This window comes from Melospiza georgiana, chromosome 3 (genome assembly GCF_028018845.1).
Source record: "Melospiza georgiana isolate bMelGeo1 chromosome 3, bMelGeo1.pri, whole genome shotgun sequence".
NCBI lineage: Eukaryota > Metazoa > Chordata > Aves > Passeriformes > Passerellidae > Melospiza > Melospiza georgiana.
In genome coordinates this window covers 56,547,513-56,569,206 of record NC_080432.1, presented here as the reverse complement: position 1 = coordinate 56,569,206, position 21,694 = coordinate 56,547,513, and the positions used below count along the sequence as shown (strand labels likewise).

The 21,694-nt window shown below is 39.9% G+C and overlaps 1 protein-coding gene across 1 annotated transcript in view; it reads left to right on the top strand.

The window, feature by feature from the left end:
• Positions 1 to 21,694, top strand: part of PCNX2 (pecanex 2) — a 153,282-nt gene that overhangs the window by 111,404 nt on the left and 20,184 nt on the right. The window contains exons 25-28 of the mRNA XM_058021546.1: positions 2,034 to 2,249; positions 13,112 to 13,365; positions 17,622 to 17,855; positions 19,759 to 19,862. Coding sequence (XP_057877529.1) covers positions 2,034 to 2,249; positions 13,112 to 13,365; positions 17,622 to 17,855; positions 19,759 to 19,862 — 808 coding nt within the window. The remainder of the gene's footprint in view (positions 1 to 2,033; positions 2,250 to 13,111; positions 13,366 to 17,621; positions 17,856 to 19,758; positions 19,863 to 21,694) is intronic.

The window sequence follows — 21,694 nt, the reverse complement described above, 5'->3', positions numbered from 1 at the left end:
TTTGGGCCAACAGGTATCTCCTCTTGCCTGGAGAGAAACCTTTCTGAGAGGGGGGAGAAGAGAAGTTGGAAAACTTGCAAGAGGAAGAAGTAGGAAAGATGATGGGCTGCTCTGCTGGGTATCAGTGTAGTAAAAGAGCACCAATCCATGGCCATGCAAAGCAACTTCCCAGGCCAGTGAGACTGGGAAGTGAGAGCAGTTTTTGGCACATCAGTGGACACAGAGAATGTGTGGTACCTCAGCTGGCGCTCTTCAGTGCCTGGTGGGACAGAGCTCTTTTTGGGGGGAACGGATCCCAGTGTCTTGTGCTGAAATCCCATCCCAATGAGACAGACCAAGGTTTCATATCTGTGTTCTTCCAAGGTTCCATATATGTGTTCTGTGGCCAATTTTATCTTGCCACTGAGATGGCAGGGGTTGTATTGTGAAGTTGGACATTTGCATTTTAATTAATTATTGCTGGTTTACCCCCCATCCATTTTGTCTTTATCCATTACATCAGTAACATGAAGAAATACATGTCTTCAAGCAGAAATTTATGTAATCCAGGGTGTCCAAGAAGGCAAGAGGGGTATTAATAGTTTGAAGCACAAATGGTGGTTTTTAATTATTTCTCATTTAATGCAGGGAGCTAAGATTTTTCCTAAGGCCATTTTGTCATCTGATAGCCCTGACCTTTAGCATTATTATATATGCTAATAAGTGAATTATGTTTTAAACCCTGTAGCACAAGAAACACATTTCTTTTGTGTATGTGCTTAAAAGACTCATTTTATGACTTGCTTAAATTTTGACCAAGTACACTCCTGAAGGTGCACAGGCGAGTGTGTCTGCATGGACATGGGCACACACAGCCATACCAGGGCTGGGTGTGTAATGGCTATGGGCTCAAAAAGCAGTGTAGTTGCAGGCCCTCCCCTTCTCTGGTGTCAAGGAGCAATTTGTAGGGGAAGCCATAGCCTCTGCAAGCCTCATTTTATGGGTTTTTTCTTCTCCATGTAAGATCTCCTCCTAAATTTGTGCAAACAAAAAAAAGTATGACTGCCTGTATGTCAGTATCCACATACACTCCCATGCATACAAATACACTTACAAAATGTTGGTTTGTACATGTATTTGTGCACCAGCATTTTAAGAGTATTGAAGGTGGGACACTGATGCACTACAGAAGAGAAAAGCAGTTCTATTGTCAAGCATATATTGTATTAAAGAGTACAAGCACAGGGCAATACCATGTTGGATTGTGTGGCACCATGGTAGCATTTGTGAAGGGTTCAGTCCTTTTCACAAATCACCATCATAAAGTGCTCCTTTTCATCCAGTTAAAGGCCATAGACCTTTAAGAGATTACACTTCTAGATGATGACGGGGTGTTGTTCACCTGGGCATTTGGTCCAAGCCATATGTAAGTGAACAGCTACTATTTTTAAATTGGTAGCAATTCTGGTGATGCATGTTTGATGCTTACTCAGTATACTCAGTAAAATCTTTTAAAATGAGTATCCTCATCTTGAGTACTAATAGATTATTCCTGGACAAAGCCTTGAAAAATTCCCAGAGGACTAGAAGGAAAAAAATGCCAACAAAATTATTGGTGTCTGTATGACCAAAGTATTTGAAAATCTCTGAAAAAACATTCAAATTTAACTACATGTAAAGTAGTTATAATGATGTAAAGTAATAAGGATTTTTTTGTTTCTTTACATTAAGAATAGTATATAGATATTAACTTAGCATTGCAGAGATTTTTAGTGGAGCGAAAAAATTCTTACTGTTGTAAATCATGGAGGTTATTTGATTGAGTCTGAAATATGTGTTATCACTAATTTGATCTTCTATCTACAATATTGTTCATTTCAACCTGATTTTTTGAAGGACTACCTAAGAAATGTAGATTGTGTAAAATATCAGGAAGATATCACCTAGCTAGAGGAAGCAGATTTAAGTAGGAATGAAAAAGAACATAAAATGTAATGCAGAATGGCTTTGTATAATTTTTTTTTTTTTACAAATGTGTGCTGCTCTGGTTGTAGGAAATGATGACAATAATCTCAACTCCATTTTTTACGAGCATCTGACAAGATCTCTGCAGGAGTCTCTTTGTGGAGATTTGATCCTGGGCCGCTGGGGAAACTACAACACAGGAGACTGTTTTATTCTGGCATCAGATTATTTAAATGCCTTTGTGCATTTGATTGAAATTGGAAATGGCCTTGTCACCTTTCAGCTCAGAGGGCTCGAATTTCGAGGTAAGGATCTGTGATGATTTAAATAGCAACAAAACCAGCAATAAATCCTGTCTGTCTTTTTAATCTATCACAATTCTACAGTAGGACCTAGAGTTTGAGGACCTTTCTCTTTCTACAGATGCTTGTCTAGCTGAAAGCTTGGTACTTCTTTGTGTCATTATATGAATATTGTTTTGAAATGTAGATGTTAAGAAATTTGGAGCCATGTTCTGCAGCATCATAAGACTTCCAGAAGGAAGGCTTGTTGAGTGGTTTGCTTGGTTCACAGATCTTTTGAGTAATGCTTAGTTACTTTCTCAGATTATTTATTTTCCTCCATAACTATGAAAATTGGAGTTGTTCTTAAAATTTTTCAACCTGAAACACCTTGCCTTTGGGAAACAAACAAAAGAGCCAAAACCAAAATAAGACTCCTTCCATGGAAAATATCCTGTGTCAAACTATGCAAGAAGCCAGTGCTTGGATGGTCTCTGTCACACTAGAACAGCAGAGTATAATCAAGGTGACTTTTCAACAAGGTTAAGTGTGAGAAAATAAGCGACAGACTGGCTCTTTGAATGCACTTAAGTGTGGGAGGATTAGACTAGGAAATAACATGTGTGGGCTCAAGTCTTGACTCTGTGACAGACTCCATGTAGGATGTTGAACAGGTTGTGGTGAATGCTTTACGTTCACTTTCCTTCCTGTGTAGTGGGAATGAAGGTAACACTCTTGTGTCCTCAGCAAAGTTATGTGGAAAAAAACCAGTAAATGTCTGAAACAGCTTGGTATTGTAGTACCTCATGAGATGCCTATTCAGAACAAGTGCAAATTGTGAGGAAAAACAACTGCAAAGGAAGAAAGATCATTTGTTTATCACCTTATAATTTCTTGTTGTTTATGATCATTGTTGAGGAATACATGGTCATGCACATGTGGTTCTTAGGCTTACTTCAACTTCCAAGAAATCTGTGCAAGTATTCTTGTATTCATCTTCTCCTTCGGTGTCCCCCAGGTGAGCAGTGGTGCTGCTGTGTCAGGGATAAGTACTTGCAGTCTAACTTCCAGAATTTATCTTTGCTGATCATCCTTTTGTGTTAAAATAGTTCAGTGTGAGACTTGAAACAAACAGAAGAAAGAAATCTCCTTCCCAGTTAAATTGCAGGAGTTTTGAGAGGTGTTTTTTCTTTTTCCTTGTGCAGTTGTCCCTTACTGGGGGTCCCTGTCTATCATCACCGTCACCAGGCAATAGAAGTAACGGCAATGTTGGAAACAGATGAAAGCATACGAGAGGATGCTCAAGCCATGTGCTAGCTGGATAAAAAGATCAGGGCCTAGCAGACAGGCATAATGAACTGGAAGTTGAGTGGGGAACAACTGGATAGTTGCAAAGTGTTTTGGGAAGACTTTCTTTGACGTTGAGCCAGGATCATTCACAGCCAGCAAGTGCCATTTGGCACTTGGTTCTGAGAGCAGAACTCAAAAATTGCAGTGTGCCACCTGTCGAGGTATCTCTGTATTCCCTAAAATCACAGTTTAAGTAATTAAATGTGTCTGAAAATTGACCTTTCCATGCAGATTGCCTAATGCTGTTCAGTATTAATTAACTGTAGTTAATACTGTTTTACTTTGTGAATAGATCCAGCATGTCTGCCAGCTGCAACAGGTCTTTAAATTCAGCTGGGGCTGAGCCCCACAACCTCTCATGTCTTTCACAGACTGCTGTTGAGAGCCAGCTGTGTTCTCAAGAGGAAAATCCTTTTTCCCAGTCTTCCTTGCACTCCTCAGGGGGAGGCTGGCATCCTGCAAAGCAGCACCTCTTACTTACCTGAGTCTTGGATGGGTCTGGACAAAGAAAGCACCAGCAAACTGAGCTGGAAAGTAATGCCAGTTACTGGGGGTGGAGAGGGGTGGGGAAATGATGGTTTCACCTAGATTATCTCATCCTCATTACAAATCTGTGCCTCCTTACCCTCAAAGTATCACTAGGGGAAGAGACTGGTCAATACTACAAGAGGAAGTAGTAGGAAATAGGAGAAAAATGGACTCTCCTTCTTCTCTGAACCCACTGGATAATCCTATTTCAAGAATAAGACAAAATGTGTGGTTATTTTGTGTCCTCACAGACATGGTATGTAAGGAAGTTTTCTCTGGTCTTCAGAGTGTGTGGTTAGAGGAGTTATTATGGGAACAGAAACTAGGAGTGTGTGTTGCTATTCTGTTGTTTGGCCTGGAACAGAGAAGCTGTGTAGGGTTGAATAAAGGAACTTACCTGAGATAAAACCTGCTCAAACATGTAGCTTGTGTTGTGCCTGTGAGAGCTGAACCCCACTGGACTGTGGGGAATGAGTGCCAGAGAAATCACACAAATTACAAGCCTGCTTAAGAATGGAGTGGGAGAAGCAAAGGAGCCCAGAGGGGAACCAAGCACAAGCCAGATAAGGATGCCTGGATCTGATGGAAACTGTAACAAAAGCCTCATGGACACCAAAGTATGAGCAGGTAATCTGCTGTGTGCCCAGTGGAGACTTCCTGGGGTGATGTGCTGCCACCAGAGGGGTTGTTTGTGTCTCCAGGTAACCCATGAGGTCTCGTGTGCTTCAGATAAACTGTGCTGCAGAACTGTGCCCTTCCTGTCCATGGTTTGGTCCTTCTGCCAGCAAGGAGCTGGGCTGCTTTGGTGGGGCTGCAGGCCACAGTGATGCCTGGACACTCAGGCACTAGTCTGAGTAAAAGGAGCCAGAGAGGCTGACCTGAATGCAGAAGTTCATAAGGGGATGAACCAAAGCTGCTGAAAGGAAGTTGTGTGAAAGCTGAGACTGAAATTCTGCCTTGGAAGGCATTCTTTGCTCCTTCCCTTGAACAGATTGCTGCCAGCAGGGGCAGGAAGGTAGAGCAGGCTTCCATCAAGCAGCACCAAGAGACATCTGTGTGGACTGGGCATGTTCTTCCCCATTTCAAATCTTGCAAAGGGCTGATGAATACAGCCTGAATACTGAATACAGTAGGATTTTTTTCTGCAGAAGTGACAAAGTGTATGGAACTGCCCTGGAAGAAGCTGATGGTTTACAAAGTCAAGTGGCAGCTATTTAGCACCAGACTCTGCTTTGGGCACCCTGCATTCCTATTTTTAGTTGTCTGGTCATGCACTGTTTTTTACAGGGGACCCTAATTCCTTTCATTGTACTGAATGGTTTCCCACAAGGGGGAGAAAAGGGCTAGAGGAGGAATATGTAATCTGTAATTTCTGAGCTTTGGCTGCTTCGTTTCAATTTCAAACAAGTAATTTTAATTGAGGGCCCCAGAAACCTGCTGTTCCTTAAATAGGAAATCTGTGTTTGCTTTGGAAATGAGTGAATCACAACAGTGTTCACTGTGCCTGTTTTATGTTTATGATTAAACTAAAAGCAATATTTGCATTGTGGAGCTCTGGATTTTCCTATGTGTGTTTCTCGTTGAGGTAGCTGAAAGGCTGTGCTGGCAGTATGGTAGTGCCCTAAGAAGGGGTCACAGAACCTTCTGAATTTAAATGTAGGAGGAGGTACTTGCTGCCCCCCCAGTTTGCAGTCCATCCTAATTGAGGCTTGGCATTGTAAGTGACTGATCCAGATGCCTTTCTAACTGTTAGTAATAGAAGCATTTGTCTCAGCTTTTAAATGAGAAAACAAACCCAACCAAACGCCTGCAGGCAGCCCAAGAAGGTACAGACTGAGCAGACTGAAAGAGGAGAGTCGGCAAATCTGGGATTCCTTTCATCTGTTGTTAGTCCTGTTTGTATTAAACACCTTGGATGGATTAGCTTTTCACTCTCCCATTCTGTGGACAGAGAGGGAGTGTGCCTCCTTGGTGTCATTCATCCTGAGCATGAAGCAGAGAGGGGAGGCTGGAGACTTCCAGGCATTGATGGGAAATGCCCAGCTCCTCCCTTGTGGACAGCAAGGGGAAGGTAGAAATGAGCTGAAGCTAGGGGAACACTTCCAAGGAGCTGCACAGTGCTGTGGGGGAATTGAGCCCTTCAGTAACTTAACTCTCCTGGGTGTGTTAGACCACAGCAGAATGCTAAAAGCAGCCTGCCAGAAGAAATACATAACATATCATTTCATTTGAAAGGAAGAGATGGGAAAACCCACAGTCAGGGAACAAGCAGAAACAATGTCAGAATATCTCCCTCTCACGAGTTCCCTGTAGAACAAGGGAGGTTTAAAATATTTTCCTGTTTAGTCTGTGTGTCTACAGAGTGTCTTTTGGGGAATATTCATCTAGCATTTCATGTGTAGAAACCACTTACTGATGGTGTTGCTGAAGTCTTCAAGAGCTGTTTTCTAACTCCTGCACAGTATTCTTCAGTCATTTAATGAACTTCTAAATCTCTGCTGTGATATTTTTTTGTTACTGCATGTTGCACGTGCAATATTCATGCTTCACTTGGAGCTTCATTAGATGGATCAAGGCAAGAAGCACAGAGCAGACACAGATGTAGTTGTACACAGTGGCAGGCAGCTGTGGCAGCAGGATGGGATTGCCCATGGGGCCCTCTGTGCTTATTTCCCACACAAAATGGTGTAGGAGAGCAGCCAGTGCAGGCTGTGTGCTCTGGGCATGGTACTGATGTCTAATAAGGACAGGTCCTCATTTCTGCAGCATGTGTGCATAGTTTCATTACAGTAGCAAGTGCATTACCAGTGTAAGGAATATTTATTTGTGTTTGATTTTTGTTTCTGAGGGCTCTGTAGCACTGGGAAGAATCATTCTTTATTTAAAGAGTGGTTGCAACTTTTATTTTTTTACAAATCACTTCCTACTGTTGGGAAATAAAAGTGCTCATGTTCATGTTTTTCCTGAGACCACACTTGAGGACATGTTCAATGTACGTACCAGAACATTAAAGGTATTGATAAATTACAAAGAGTTCAGAGAAAAACAGCATTTTTGACACATCACTTGGGAGAAAAGGTTAAAAACCAAAAGTGCAGTGTTTGTGGGGAAAGAACAAAAACTGAGAGACACAATTCTTGGAAATACTAGAAACCTAGACAGAAAGAATGCAAAGGGGTTTCTTTAATCTTGGTGATTTAATTGGGAAGAATAGCATGAAACAGGGAAGAGGATACTTTATGTTAAATGCACAAAATCTGTGATACATAAGCCTTTCTAGGTGTGCAGTCATGCTCTAACAATGGAAGCTGTCTATACATTTCAAATAGGCTTGGAACAGTTTCTGTAGCATGTACTGGAATAAATATTTGATGTCTTTTTTCCTTTTTCTTCCTTTCACAATTTTATGTGTATTTATGGGTGCACGGGAGAAGACTTCTGGAAAGAAGGAAAATGTTAAATGCAGTGCAGCCTTTTTACTGAGAAAATGTCTTTGCCAAAACCAAAATATTGCCTCTTGCATTGCACTGCAGAAGATGTGACACGAGAGGTTTTTGTGGTATTTTATAGCTGCAAGTTTAACAACAAACATCTTTGGAGAATTCTACCTCCATGTGGCCTTCCTTAGTGTGCCTCTGTGGGCCAAGAAAAGGAAAGGTTTCTGAGGAGAGGGGATGCCTGTTATTGTAGCAACTGACCTGGTTTGAAAACCAGATTGTTTTTCAGACATACAAGCACCTGATGCAGCTGAAAGCCAAACCACAGTTTTATACCTAACAGCTTTGATGTTTGAGGAATTGATGCTGGTTTTTTTTTCCTGAAATTTTTCTTTGAAACAAGCTGAGACTATCAGAACCTAGAAATTACTGTTCTTTTTCCCATTTCCAAAAGCAAAAGAGCAGGAAGGCGCCAAAAAGTTGCAGGTTTCCAGAATGTGTCTAAGTCAGAGGTTCATAATTTTCCATTTGTGAGCTCAGTTCACTCCTCTTTGATGTGTTTGGTTTTTTGTGTTTCTAGAGCCATATCTGATGTGTGTTTCAGTAGAGGATGACCTTCCAATGGCCATAATTATGCTCACTCTGCTTTTATTGTGTGATAACTTACTGCTTGTTATACTGCTATCCTGAGCAGAAAAGAAATGCTGGTTGAGAAGGAGCCTTATCCATCAGAATTTGGGAATATTCAGATTTGCAGCATAAGCTTGTTGAAGCAGGGCCAGATAATTCCACTGTAATGCATTTATTGGTAAGACATTCTTGTGCTTGGTTTTGCCAAACAAATGGTGGGCAACCAGGTGTTTTTCTGGAGTCATCTGTGAGGAGACCTCTGCATGGCTTAGGAAAGGAGTTACCTGGGGCGTGAGCCCTTTCTGTGTAGATCTGCACTTTGCTTGCTTATTTGTCAGCAATCTTCAGTGCTCAAGCTGTTGCTACCTTCAGCCACAATAATTAGTCCCTGTTTTGGATATGTTGTAAAACTGAAGTGTTTTATGGAAATTAAAACTGATCCTTGGATACTTCTAATATGTGGCTGTGTAATGGATTTTTCTTTCTGGCCTCGCAGATCTTGGAAAATGCTTTTCATTCCCTGAGTTTTCAAAATTGAATTCAAAAGCACACTGTGGTTTCAGCCTTTAATTCTAGAAGGCTGGGTGATCATTCAGTTAGGTGTATTTTATCCTTTTGAAGCAAGATTAGTCTTCAGTTTCAGTTTTCTCATTTCCATTTAGGTCAAATCGTTCTGGCAGAGCACAAGTCTGTCCTCAAATCCTGATGTGTCAGGAAAATACAAAGACCTCCAAGTTCTCACCCTGGCTTTCTCCTGAGCTCACACAGGCTGACCTTGCTTTGTTCAGCTGGCACATTTTTTTTACATTGATGGACTTGTGGCAACCCTCCAACATTAGATATCTTACAAATGAATTGGTCACATATATACTAGCAAGGGACAGAGTGAATAACTAAACTTGAGTGAAGTGCATGAGATTATTTTCCTTCTACTGCAGAAAGAAGTGTAAAAAAATGTTTTCCTTCAGATTTTGAAATTACTAATTACTACTGAAAACATTTTCCTGTATTTTAATATTTAATGGTACTACACTTAATTATATTGCAGAAGTGAAGTGCATGTTCTGTTCCCTGCTCTTTGGTTTTATGAATAATTCTCTCAGAGTTGCTTGAACTTGCTAATTTTTTGAGAAGCAATATAAAAATTGTCATTTAAATCATCAGCTTATAGCACATAGAAAAAAGTCCAGGGCTAGGCTTCTGTAAAAGACAGACACAAATGCTCGACTTCATTGACCATGTCCTGTCCCTTCTGGCTCAACTGCTGTAAAGCTGAGCACATGTTCTCAGTCTCTGTGGTACCAGTGTCTGGAGCAATGAACCAAAAAGGATTGATGTATGCACTGGTAAATGAAATTTTACAGTAAAATGCCAATCTGGCATTGAAGTCCAGCCAGTGCATTGAGGACTAAAGCAAGGCTCCATTAAAGATGAGAGGAAATTACTGGCAGCTGTTCCAGAACTGACTGCAGGAATTAGGAGGGAACCAACATGTATTTGAGCATCAAGCCTGAATGTTGTCTTTGTGGGCTTGAGTTCTTTTTCTAGATGTTGTTTGGAAATACTAATCAGCAGGAATGAGGATTTGGTGTTTTGTCAGAGCACTGGCCGTGGCTCAGGTTACACCTTTAAAGTGAAGAGGGACACCAAATCCCCAAGGTGGTAATGCCCAAGTCCATCAAACAGGTTTTGTTAATCAAGGGCTTGTTTGCCAGATGTTGAAGAGCACACCCCTGATTTCATTCTTTGGAATAAATCCATAAAACCACCACATGAGCTCCTTTGGTTGTTTCCCATAGCTTTTGTAATGACACAGTTCCTCTTTGAATGACTCTTGCTCCTCAAGATCAACATTGATTGCACCCCCTGTAGTATAATTTTAACTCTGGCTGATTAAAATTACCTAGCAAAGACAACTTGTAGGCATTTTAACCTGTAGAATTAGCTAAGAATGCAAATAATGTTCTGGCATCATCTTCTATTTTCTATGCATGTGATGACAGTTTCCTTTAAACATTGAGGGTCTCTTGAATTCACCTTTTCTTTGCCTTGCCAGCCTCCTTGGCCCTGTATTTTACACAATGTCTCCTAATAAAACTAGGAATTACAGAAACTGCAGTAATAATATTCAGCATTTGTTGAAAGAGGTAGTAGAGAGAGTAAAGCCTTCCATAGAAATAAAATTTGATATTTCCATACCAAAAGAAAAAAAAAAAATACAAATAGTTACATAGACTGGGAAAAGGCATCTTTAAACCCCATTGTTGTAGAGGGATCAGGGACAATTGTTTATTGTGTTTTTCATTCTCCATCACTTGCAAACATTTGGCAACACTTAATTTTGCACCTGGGATGAAGATGGATCTTCTCCTAAAATCAATGTAATACTGAAAGACCTTTAAACTTTCAAAAATAAACATAACAGCATGGAGCATTTGTTTTACTCTTTTCAAGCAATGTACAAAGGAATGCTTTCCCTCCTTCAGTTTGAGTACTATGTCTTCTGACTTGATTTCACAGAAGCATCTGCTAACCCAGGGCAGTTCTTGGTTTTTTGCTGTTGAGCAGTAAGTGTTAATTCATGTAGAAATCTGTGAAATATGAAGCAGAAGCAGTCCAGTTCATGTCCAGTCCAACTGGAAATGTCAATCTAATAGGTCATGTTTTGTACTTGGCAGTATTGAAAGGCAAGATGTTTATATCTGGATGACCTGAAAACTTTTAATAATTGTTCATATTTTCTGTCCCTGAAGTCTAAGGAGGAATGCATATCAGTGTGTGAGCAACACTGGGTTCACAGTGCAAATTTTCATTCATGGCAAACTGAACAGAAAACACTGGAATATCCTGAATCTTTTCCCTCCATCTCTGAGGGCTACGATTCTGGTTTTTTTTTCCTTTGGATTTTTCTGTTCTTTTTTACTTGTATGTTTTGCTTGCTGTACACATTTTAGCAGATGCACAGGCAAAAAAAGAAGTGATAACCCATACGTCATATTTTGTTGTGTTTTGAAAGGTTTTTGTTAGTGAGGAGAAAGGAATATTCTAGATGCTACTTCTGTTGATACAAACTGAAGGTCACAGGTTGTTGACCAGAGGGTTGTGATGGGACTGGAGCAGACACTTGGGGGCAGTTGTCATCATGCTCCACAGAAAGGCGTTTGGGATGCTGCCCTGCTCCAGGCTCTCTTTTGGGCTGCTGGCAGACTGCAGGGAATTGAAGCTGGCACTGTGTTCTTTCCTGGCTGAATGTTCAGGTATGAACACAGCCAACTTCTTCTCCTATTTAGAGTGACACACCAGGTCTGTTGGTCCTGGTGGGGAGGGAGCTGTTGAACTGCACTGCAGTCTCACATCTTCCTCTCCTGTTGAGTCTGTTTAGCAGTTGATGGAGTCAGCAATCTGTGGGGTGATACTGAACCTCTGGCAGAAGGCCTGTGCAAGATGTGTAACTTGCATCACAGGAGATGCCCTTGAAAGATGGTTTATGTACAAACTCAGTGGGGACTAAGTTCTGCAGCAGCCTGTGGAGAGTAAATTTCAAAAAGAAGCATACATCAAGAACATAAAACATCTATTTTGAGAGTACTGGGGTGAGCACATGGGCATCTGCCTTGGTTTTTATTAGTAGTGCCCTACATAGTATGGAAACTGCATTGATAGAGTTCAAATCCACAAGGGCTCAGCTTGACCATCTAGTGAGCACAGCACAGGCTGAAATGCAGAGTCTGCATTATTGCTTCTACATCTGGCTCATGACTTCTTTTTGAGGTAACATATCCTTTTTAGTAAAAATTTGCTCTACTTTGATCTAAAGCCTGTGTAATAGACTAATTAGAAAGCTGTTCTGTTCTTGTGATGTACTGCCACTAGTGCTGTTCATTAGAGATGTTTGATCCAGAGTAGCTTTTACTCCAGTGGGAGAGAGAACAACCCAGTAGATGTTATTTTTGGAACATGCTTTCCAAGATAGTTTGCTAAACCCCAGATTTTATAAGTGCTCTGACACACTAAAATCTTTCTTTGGGTCCACTATGTAAGTTGAATAATCAGACTGATGTCCCAGGCTCCTGCTGAGAGCAGGTTTGCCCCTGAGCAGGCTGCGCGGGCCGGATAGCTCAGTCTTCTTGCAGGGACAGACTGCCCAAAACCCAAGCAGCTCCCAGCCACTGGCTACCTTAGCAAGCTTAAGGGATATCAGCTCTTTAGTGATTATCAGCTCTTTTGGGTTCAGCTCTTTTGCTTGCTAAGGTGCTGCAGGCCGGCCAGCAGACACAGAGAGGAGAAGGCTGCTCTGGAGTTCCACAGCAATGGCTTTATTGAGGGTCTGTGAAGGGTCCAGCGATGGCTCTTCTTGCCAGAATGGGCTAAAACAGCCCTTTATATAGGGGTATAGGGGGATCCAAAATTGTCTAATAGCTGGGGTTAAGGGAAAGTGACCTATGGGGTTACAGAGAGATAAGCTGGGGTCCAAAAGCAGGAAGAGAGAGGCTTCTTGCTATTTCACCATGACATGGCATTTCCTGCCTTTAAGCCTCTTCCCTCCATGGGGCCGTAGCAGGCCTGGAGCCTGCTACAGACTGAGACTTGGATCAACTTGCTTAATGTGCCTTATGGAGCAAGACTCTTTAGAATTGCTTCTTGGTGAGTTTTTATGGAGGCAGAAACTGTGGTCTGTAGTTTAGCTCAGCTCAGAACCCATTAGAACCAGAACATTAGATCAGGCCCTTTTGGCCTTATAGGTGATTAAAGTGAGTGAGTACAGCACTTTATTTGCTGCTGCACATGGCTCACATTGAGTTTGTTGCCATAGCTCATTCTCTCAGATCTTTGTAAGTGCATACAACCTTCAGACATACTTTGGATGTGAGCTTGCAAGGCCTCCTTTGTTCCCTCCTCCCCCAATAACTAGCAGCACCCTCTCTCTTTCTCTGTGCCAAGGGACATACTGCCAGCAGAGAGAGGTGGAAGCTATAACAGAAGGAGATGAAGACAACGAGGGCTGCTGCTGTTGCAAGCCCGGGCACTTGCCGCACCTGCTGTCGTGCAATGCAGCCTTCAACCTGCGCTGGCTGACGTGGGAGATCACGCGGAGCCAGTACATCCTGGAGGGATACAGCATCATCGACAACAACGCCGCCACCATGCTGCAGGTGTTCGACCTGCGCAGGATCCTTATCAGATACTACATCAAGGTAAACTCTCTGCTCAAGTGCACTTTGTTCCTGGGCAGGCTGGTCAAACAGAATGCTGTTTGTCTATGGAAGAAAGAGCATTTGAAGTTTTTTGTTTTATGTTTATCCATCTGCTCTGCAGGCTTGATGTTAGATCATAGAACCATAGAATCATTTGGTTTGATCTTAGGATCATCTGGTTCCAGCCCTCCTCCTATGGCAGGGACACCTTCCACTGGAATAGGGATAATTAATTCATGTGTCCCTTTGCTAAATTCAATTCTGATCACTTATACTTACAGTTAGTACAGAAAATGGCAGGCATGCTTCAGTGGAGATCAAGAAGGTGAGTTACCATCCTGTAGAGATAAAATCAGACAAAGTGTTCTTACTTATGTTCTTAAGTTTTTACAACACTTCAGTAACAGTTTGTTATTTCTTCTTGCCTTGGCCTTTCCACTGTTTCTTTTTTTTTTTTTTTTCCAGAAAAGAAAAGAAAGGTGTTAACAAGCATAAAGTTCTTGGGAAACTTCTGAAGAGCTGTTTCCCAAATGTACTTTTTCAGTAGTACAAACTCCCTACTTACCTTCTGTTTTACACATATATCACAACACATTTGACATTGGTTTATTACATTGCTGACACATCAGTTCATTTACACCACTTCTATTATTGCATTGTTATTAAGATCACAATTACCACACAGATGCTAATTTGTCAAAATAATTGAACCTTATATTCTACCAAGACATCTTCATCCTCTGCCAAAACAATTCCCAATCCAGAAAATGAATAATTTGTTGTGCTTTATAGTCTTCTACTGAAACAGCAGCAGCCAAGTGCTGCTTGCTGTGCCACTGGAACTGCCATGAAGCCAATTGCTAAAGCTCCAAACCACCCCTGACAACTCCTTTTTACTTACATCTCCACAACTGTAAAACTCTGTCAGCTTCAGAGAGAGACCTGTTGTAAATAAGTTAATCACCATTTTTTGCAAATGAAGCAATGTAGTAAAAACAAGCTCATTGCCTTACAAAGCTGCTTTGATCATGCAGTTGATTACTTCTGGGATTTCATAAATAATTTCGTAGGCAGTACGGCCTGGTAACCAACCTGCTTTGTTTAATAAACTAGTTAGAAATAAAACTGCATGTGAGCATGATTTTTTCATTTTAGAAGTGGTGTTTGTGGCTATAAATTGTTTTAAAGCAATGTGACTAAGTGGAAAAAAAAAAAAAAAAAAAAACAAAACAAAAAACCAACTCTTCTTTAATGAGTATTTTACTACAATTGGTTTGCTTTACTTTAAAAGGTAACCTGAATAACTGAAACATAAACTGGTGCAAGCTGGCAAATGACTCAGCTTTTGATGGGGAATGAGATTGAAAAAATCCTAGTCTAAGCTGCAATCAAATCAGCATCTTATTAGTTTAAACCATTGAATAATTTTGCTTTATATACTGGAACTGGTTTTGTGCCTTAAAATCCTCCAATATATGGAGGATTTGTGGGAAGTGTGAAGTTCCCCACATGGGATGTAAAAACTTAACTGGAAGGTAATTTAGAGCTTCTGGTTCTGGACACACCTGAGAAGCAGCTGACATAGGTAAGATGGCTCAGACAAACTTCCATCCCATGGGATAGAGGTGTGGTTAGACAAACTTCCATCCCATGGGATAGAGGTGTGGTTAGTTGATCCTGTTTTGAGTAGAAGGGAGTGGGTTAAATGCTCTCCACATCACTTGAGGTGTGCTGTGGCTCCGTCTCTGCTCTGGGCAGAGTTCATGTGCACTCCGGATGGCTCTGAAAGCATGAAAATCAAATCTCTTCTTGTTGGGTTTATTTGAGTCAGTATTATTATATTGCACTGACAGAGCTTCATTCTCAGAAAGGTCAGTCTTCATTCTCAGGCTGTCTGTCTTTTTAATCTACTTCTCTTTTTAGAGAAGGACAAACAGAAGATAATAATAACCTGTTGGCACCTTCGGTATTAGCCTGGGCTGGGGCTCCCTTTAGTGAAGGGAGGGTGCACTCAGGAAATCCCTTCTCTAGAATGTCACTTCAAAAGAAAGTTACCTGGATATTTTCTCCTTGTATTTTTAAACAGGGGCTTTAAAAAGATTTGGTAAAATCTTTAATACAGCCTTGGAAAGTGAGAAGATTATAATATGTATTAGATCAGCTTTTTTCCTGTTTATTTAATGCTTGCCTCCAAATAAACAGTATCAGACACAGAGGTGAGAATTCATTCCTTCCCCAGCTGTTTCTTCTGGGGGAATGCAGATCAAGACCCTGTGCAGTTTCACTGTGAACATTCTAAAAGTCCTTCACATTCTCTTTTTAACAGTGTGAAAGTAATTGTAAGAAGAACTATAGATAAGGCAGTATTCAGGTCACATAAAACACAAACTCAAAAAATCACTTAGGCTGGAGTTTCTGCAGGAACTGCACTTCCATTGCATTGAGCATTTGGAGTGTTTCTGGTTTATTCTCTGTAGCTTATAATGTTGTAAATATTTACCATATTGTTTCAGAAATGCCATATAGCTGAGGATGTACTTGTGCATAAAACATACCTTGTAAGAGTTACCAAGAGCAGAATTTAATTAGGTGACGGAAGATTTTGTTGTTTTTGTGTCTGATTGCAAGTCTAATTTTTTTCCCAGCTGAATCAGCTTATTTGTAAACACAGATGAAGATAATAAAAAAAGCAAACTCTATCTCGAAAATCAACAAAGAGAATGTGTGCTTTGTTTTAGTTCTTCTATCCTTCAAGAATAATTACTGTATTGGTCTTTTAAACAATGAGTTGCACTGAGAATCTTATTCCTAAATCATATTTATTTCATTTGCAGTTTCATTGACAGCCTGGATATGCATACATTTCTTATTATGGAAGGATTTTTATTCCCCACAAACAAAGTGGGTCAGCTTCTGTAGCCCTTCTGCATATATTTTGAAATAATTTCCTGCCCAACTACTGTGATATTTTTCCCTTGTGCCTCTTCCATCTCTTCTCAATATATTCTTATTTAAACATCTTTTAGTATTCAAGAAGTCTGTGTATTTGCTGAGTGCTGTGTTTTCAGCTCCTATTGTTTCTGCATGAATCTTTTTTAAGGAGTGTATTGTTCTCCACATGCCAAGAAATTAAGGGTCCATCCTGTCCATATCTGTCTGACTTGTCTTTTTCCTCTGAAGCTTGATTCTCCTCTTACTTTTGTGCAATTTGAAAAATATACTATGGAGAGCATCTGGGGTTTTTCAAAGGGCTGGTAGTGCTTCTGTCCTCTGTAATCCATCATATATTAATTTTATACATTTATTTGCTTAGTACTATTTCCATTGACTGGGTAAACTAGGACTACATCATCTTCAGCCATGTATACTTGCTCCTCATTTGCTTTGGTATCCAACTCTAAATTAGTATTATAGAACATTATAATGGGACTTTCCTGCTGATAGAACACACTGGAACTTCTTAAGTTTCATATTCTTTTGAAAATATGCTCTAAGTTGTGTTTATATGGAATTTTGTATTGCTTTTTATTTATTATTATTTTAATGTGTCCAGACAGAGTGGTTAGAAAAACTTAGAAACTCAGGCACAAAAATGAGATATAGGTGTTGCTGCTTTCTAACATTTATGTATTTGGTTAAAGAGTCCCTGCTGAATGCTCCTCCCCCTTCAGTCCTTTAAAAGCAAACTCAGTTACATTTATCAGCTTTTTAACCCAACAAAAAAAATTCTATTATTCTTTACCTGCTGCATTGACAAATAAAAGACTTGTGTCATTCACTGTGGTCATGTCTCACCTTGTGGCTAATCAAGAATTAGGAAAGCATCATCCCCAGAAAACAATAAGTCTGCTGAGGGAAGACACGTGCCCTATTTTGAGGATGGGACTGTTTACTACTGTTTTTTCAAAACATGCCTAAGCTATTATTGATATCACCTGCTCAGTGATAGACTCTAGAATCCCACTAATACTGACATATTTGACTGCTGGAACTCTCTATTCCTGTCATTGTATGGATTTTTATGGAAGGCACAAGGATATTAAAAATACTGGGTTTTTTTCTGTTGTCTGCTATCAATATCGATTATTGTCATATTTTTAACTTGAACACTTTGTGAAGCAATAATGATGCTAAGCAGTAAAATGTAAGAAATCGATATACTATTACAATTCTAGTTGGCTTATTCTCTTCTGTGTAAAATATGTCTGCTTTAATCAGAGTTCCGAGTGACTAACATTTGCACATTTTGCCAACAGAGTATAATATACTTTACAGCAAGTTCTCCCAAAATCCAGGAGTGGATAAAAGATGAATCCATCCAGAAGATACTGCAGCCTTATGCAAAGTGGCATTATATTGAGCGTGACCTTGCAATGTTTAACGTTAACATAGATGAAGATTATGTTCCGTGTCTCCAGGGAATAACAAGAGCTAGCTTCTGCAGTGTTTACCTGGACTGGATTCAGTTCTGTGCCAGGAAAAGGGTGGAGGTATGTGTCAATTTCATTTATTTTTTTTATAGTATTAGTTTTAGTTCTTGGGATATGAGTGAAATGCTGCATGGCTACTCTTCTACTTGCTCAGGATTAGTAGAATAAAATTTATTTCATATAAGCTTTTAGCTTTAATGTAAAAGGAAAACAGGTTTTGTGGAATGGAAAAAAATGTATTTTGGAAACTACCTTAAGGAGTCTTAAGAAGCATCAGTCTTTGAATACAGAACCAGTTCTTTATTGTGCAAATTTCCAATAATGTTAATTTTGTCAGCTCTAGAAAGAACAGATGTATCAAGTGCTCACAGAAGTACTGCTAGAGCAGGCTCCATTCATAGAATGTCATCAGAGCATTGCAGTTCCTTCAGTGTTGCCAGTGATTGGTACATCTGCCAAATGTCTATGATATCTGTGTATCCCTTTCAGAAGTTTGCCTATATTTGTGTACAGTTGCAGGATGGCAGGGGAGTGCATGGCACACTCCCTGCTGGCACAGGGCACCTCTGACAGCTCGTGACTCAAACATGAGCCACACCACAGAAATGTGTGCCGCCGCTGCAGCTCTAGAAGGTCAAGGGCAGATGTGCAGCTGTGCAGCTGTGCATCTGCATGCTCTGAGCCACTGAGATTACTGATGGTCAGCAGTTGTTTGTCAGAAATGCACTACTGTATTTCCATGGAATACTCAGAATAGCCCAGAGGGAGAGTACAGTTTCAAACAAGCATATTGTCTCCATCTAATTTTCTGATTATTGCTGATAGTGGCAAAAGTGGAGAAGTGTCTCTTTCCTGGCCACAATGTGCTGTATTTGTGCATTTTTCAACTCAGGGTCACAGAATGCACATCCCATTGCTGACCTTGGCTGGTGTGACATCACTGAATCTTTCTTGAAATATCACCAAATATTTCTGCTCCACTTTGGTTCCTTCTCATGTCTCTGATGCTGAGTACCATTCCACCAGTTCCCCTGTATATCATTATATTGATAATGTTTTCACTGAATTGTCTTCTGAGACATTTCCAAAACACCATCTCCTCCTACTAGGAATACTTCACTTCTTTTCTTTCTCGTCTCCATGTCTCAGCTCCCAAGATCTGACACACAAAGAATTGCACGGTGTGGGGAAATCCACTGTTAATTGATGCCTTTCCACTTGTGCTCTGCCCTAGATTTTCAAATTCAGTTATAGATTTAGAGATGTCAATAGACTTGAAACAAGTAAGTTAGACTTCAAAAGGCAAATTAATGCCTGCACTGGTGCCACATACACACACACACACACACACACACACACACACACGTTTATCTTTTTGTTACATGTTTTACCTTTGTTTTTTAATTCACTGACTGTAGAGAAGCAGACTTCATGTAGGAGGTGGTATAAAAAAACCCAAGTTCACTGTACACATAATCCAGAAAATCAATATATTTTATAGAAGGAGCTACATTCTCCATTATAATTGGCTTCAGTTTTAGAGTCAAAGAAAGCTCTAAGAAATCACTGATTACATGGACTGAAATAATAATATGTATCCTCCTGAAGATTTACATGCATAAAGGGTTGTTCCAGTTTTTTCCTCCTGCTTGGTAGCAAAGTTTTCTTTGTGAAAATTTCATTAAAAGACTTTAATGAAATTAAAAACATCACCACCACCAAAGCTCTTGGGATCTCACTACCTGAGAATGGAAAGTTCTGTTTCCAGCCAGCGGGCAAAACAAGCTTGCATTTTGCAAAAATACTCTGATGGGGGTGGTCTTCCTTCTTGGTCTGTTTAATTGCAAAGAATGTTTTGGTGTGCAGGTCTGGCTACATGCAAATGTTACAAATGTCACTATTTGTGGTGCTTTTAAATGTGATGTTTGCACTTAGAGTAACATGCTAATTTCAAACTTTGTAGCACCTGGACAGCGATGAGGATTCTCCTCTGGTGACACTTTCCTTTGCCTTGTGTATACTGGGTCGGAGAGCTTTGGGAACTGCATCTCACAACATGGCCATCAGGTAATCCTAGGAATCCCTTTTTCCTCATGTTAAAACAAAGACCTGTTGTCTTTTTTCACATGATGTGGGGTCTCAAGAGAAGATTAGATCAAGGAAAAATCTCATTCCTCCATAAAATGTTTTCTGTCATTCCTGATCATCTTTTTCTTTGTGGTTGGCTAAATAACTAATACCAGTCTTTACTTTGGAGGGCAGAGCAGAATTTTCAATTGAAAGAATGGGTACCAATGGTTATGGCTTGTTTTCACTCATGCCTGGCTGCTGGAATGCTGTCCTTCCTCTGGCATCCCAGTAGAAGGAAGAAATCTACAGAAAGGAAAGAAACTGCTGTCATCTGAGTTGTAGTTAGCTAAATAATAATTAATGTATAAGAGTTCTCCTCTATATTCCTCAGGGTTGTATTCCTGTTCATTGTGCCACTTCATTCTGGCAACTAAGGAAGGGAGAACCTCTCATCTCCTGAGGCTGCAGCTTTGTCTGTTCTCAGTCTACCTAGCTCATTTGTTCATTCATTCTAAGCACTTCTTCATAGGAAATCTGGTTAATTAAAATATGCTTAAATTGAGATTGTTTCTAAATATGCTCTTCATCTTATATTTTCATTAGGGATTCTTCCATTTTCACTGGGACTTATGAGTTGTTTGAGTTTTATACAGTATAATTTACAATGTGCTATACATGAGGCATTTTATTAATGAAATTATGATTATTTTAATGGAGTTTAACTTCCCACATAATTTTAGGGGTTTATTAGGTTTATTTGAACCCTCTGTGTGCACAGGAGTTTAGTAACAATGGAGAAGCTGAATAAATACAGCTTCTAAGTGACCTTGCTGTGTTGGCACAGAATGGTGAGCAAAGCTACCTAGACCTCTATCAACATGCTCCTTAGAGAGGATTTTTCTTACTAACAAGCAAACAGAGACAGCGTGTGTGATTTTGAATGAATTTTGTTAAAACAGTCTATTTAAATATTCATTCTAGCTTTGTTATCTGTTGAGACATTTATAACATTTTGCTTTATGTCTTCCATGCAAAATGTTTGTGGCTCATGTGGCTTATTTTTTTGTTGTGCTGCTGATTTCTGCTTTCTAAAGTGGCTTTTGTCATCTCTTTTCTACTAGTCTTTGTACATTCGCTTCCTGTAGTAGTTTTCCTCTGGGCTGCATTTCTTCTCCCTTCATTTCTATTCACTCAAATTAGTGTGATGTTAGGTAAGTCATTGGTATTTTTTAAATTGTCCTGGGTTTTTGATGATCCAAATTTTAGAGTCTGGGGACATGATGGGAAAGTTTATGTGCATTTATGATATTTGTTTGATAGAAGATTAAAGTGATTTTTGATCTGTGCCTGCAACAGATAGGTCACAGCGATATTAGGAATTCATCTGAAAATAACACAAAAGGTTCCTAAAACTGTCATGACATTCCACATACTTTCCACTGGATCTTAAAATCTTCATCACAATGCTTTGGCTCTAGTACAGATACAATAACAATGTCCCCTATTTGTACTGGCTTACATGGTTAGTAGCTAATACAGAGCAATAATATTATCAGAGACTTTCCAAAGCTTAACATGGAAAGTATGAATATTGAGGATAATTATTTGTATAGTGTTCTGTAAAGATTTTAGTAATACTTTCAGGAGTCAGCTAAAACATGTCTTTTCAAAATCTGACAAATACCAATGAACTGGATTACTTCCTCTCTTTTGATAAGCGGACTCTCCATATTTAAAAATACTTTTCTTAGAGAGAGAAGGTCTGCAGAAAGGCAAAAACTGGGGTAGTCATCTGAGGTGCACAGCTCTGTCCCTTTTTTTAATCTGTT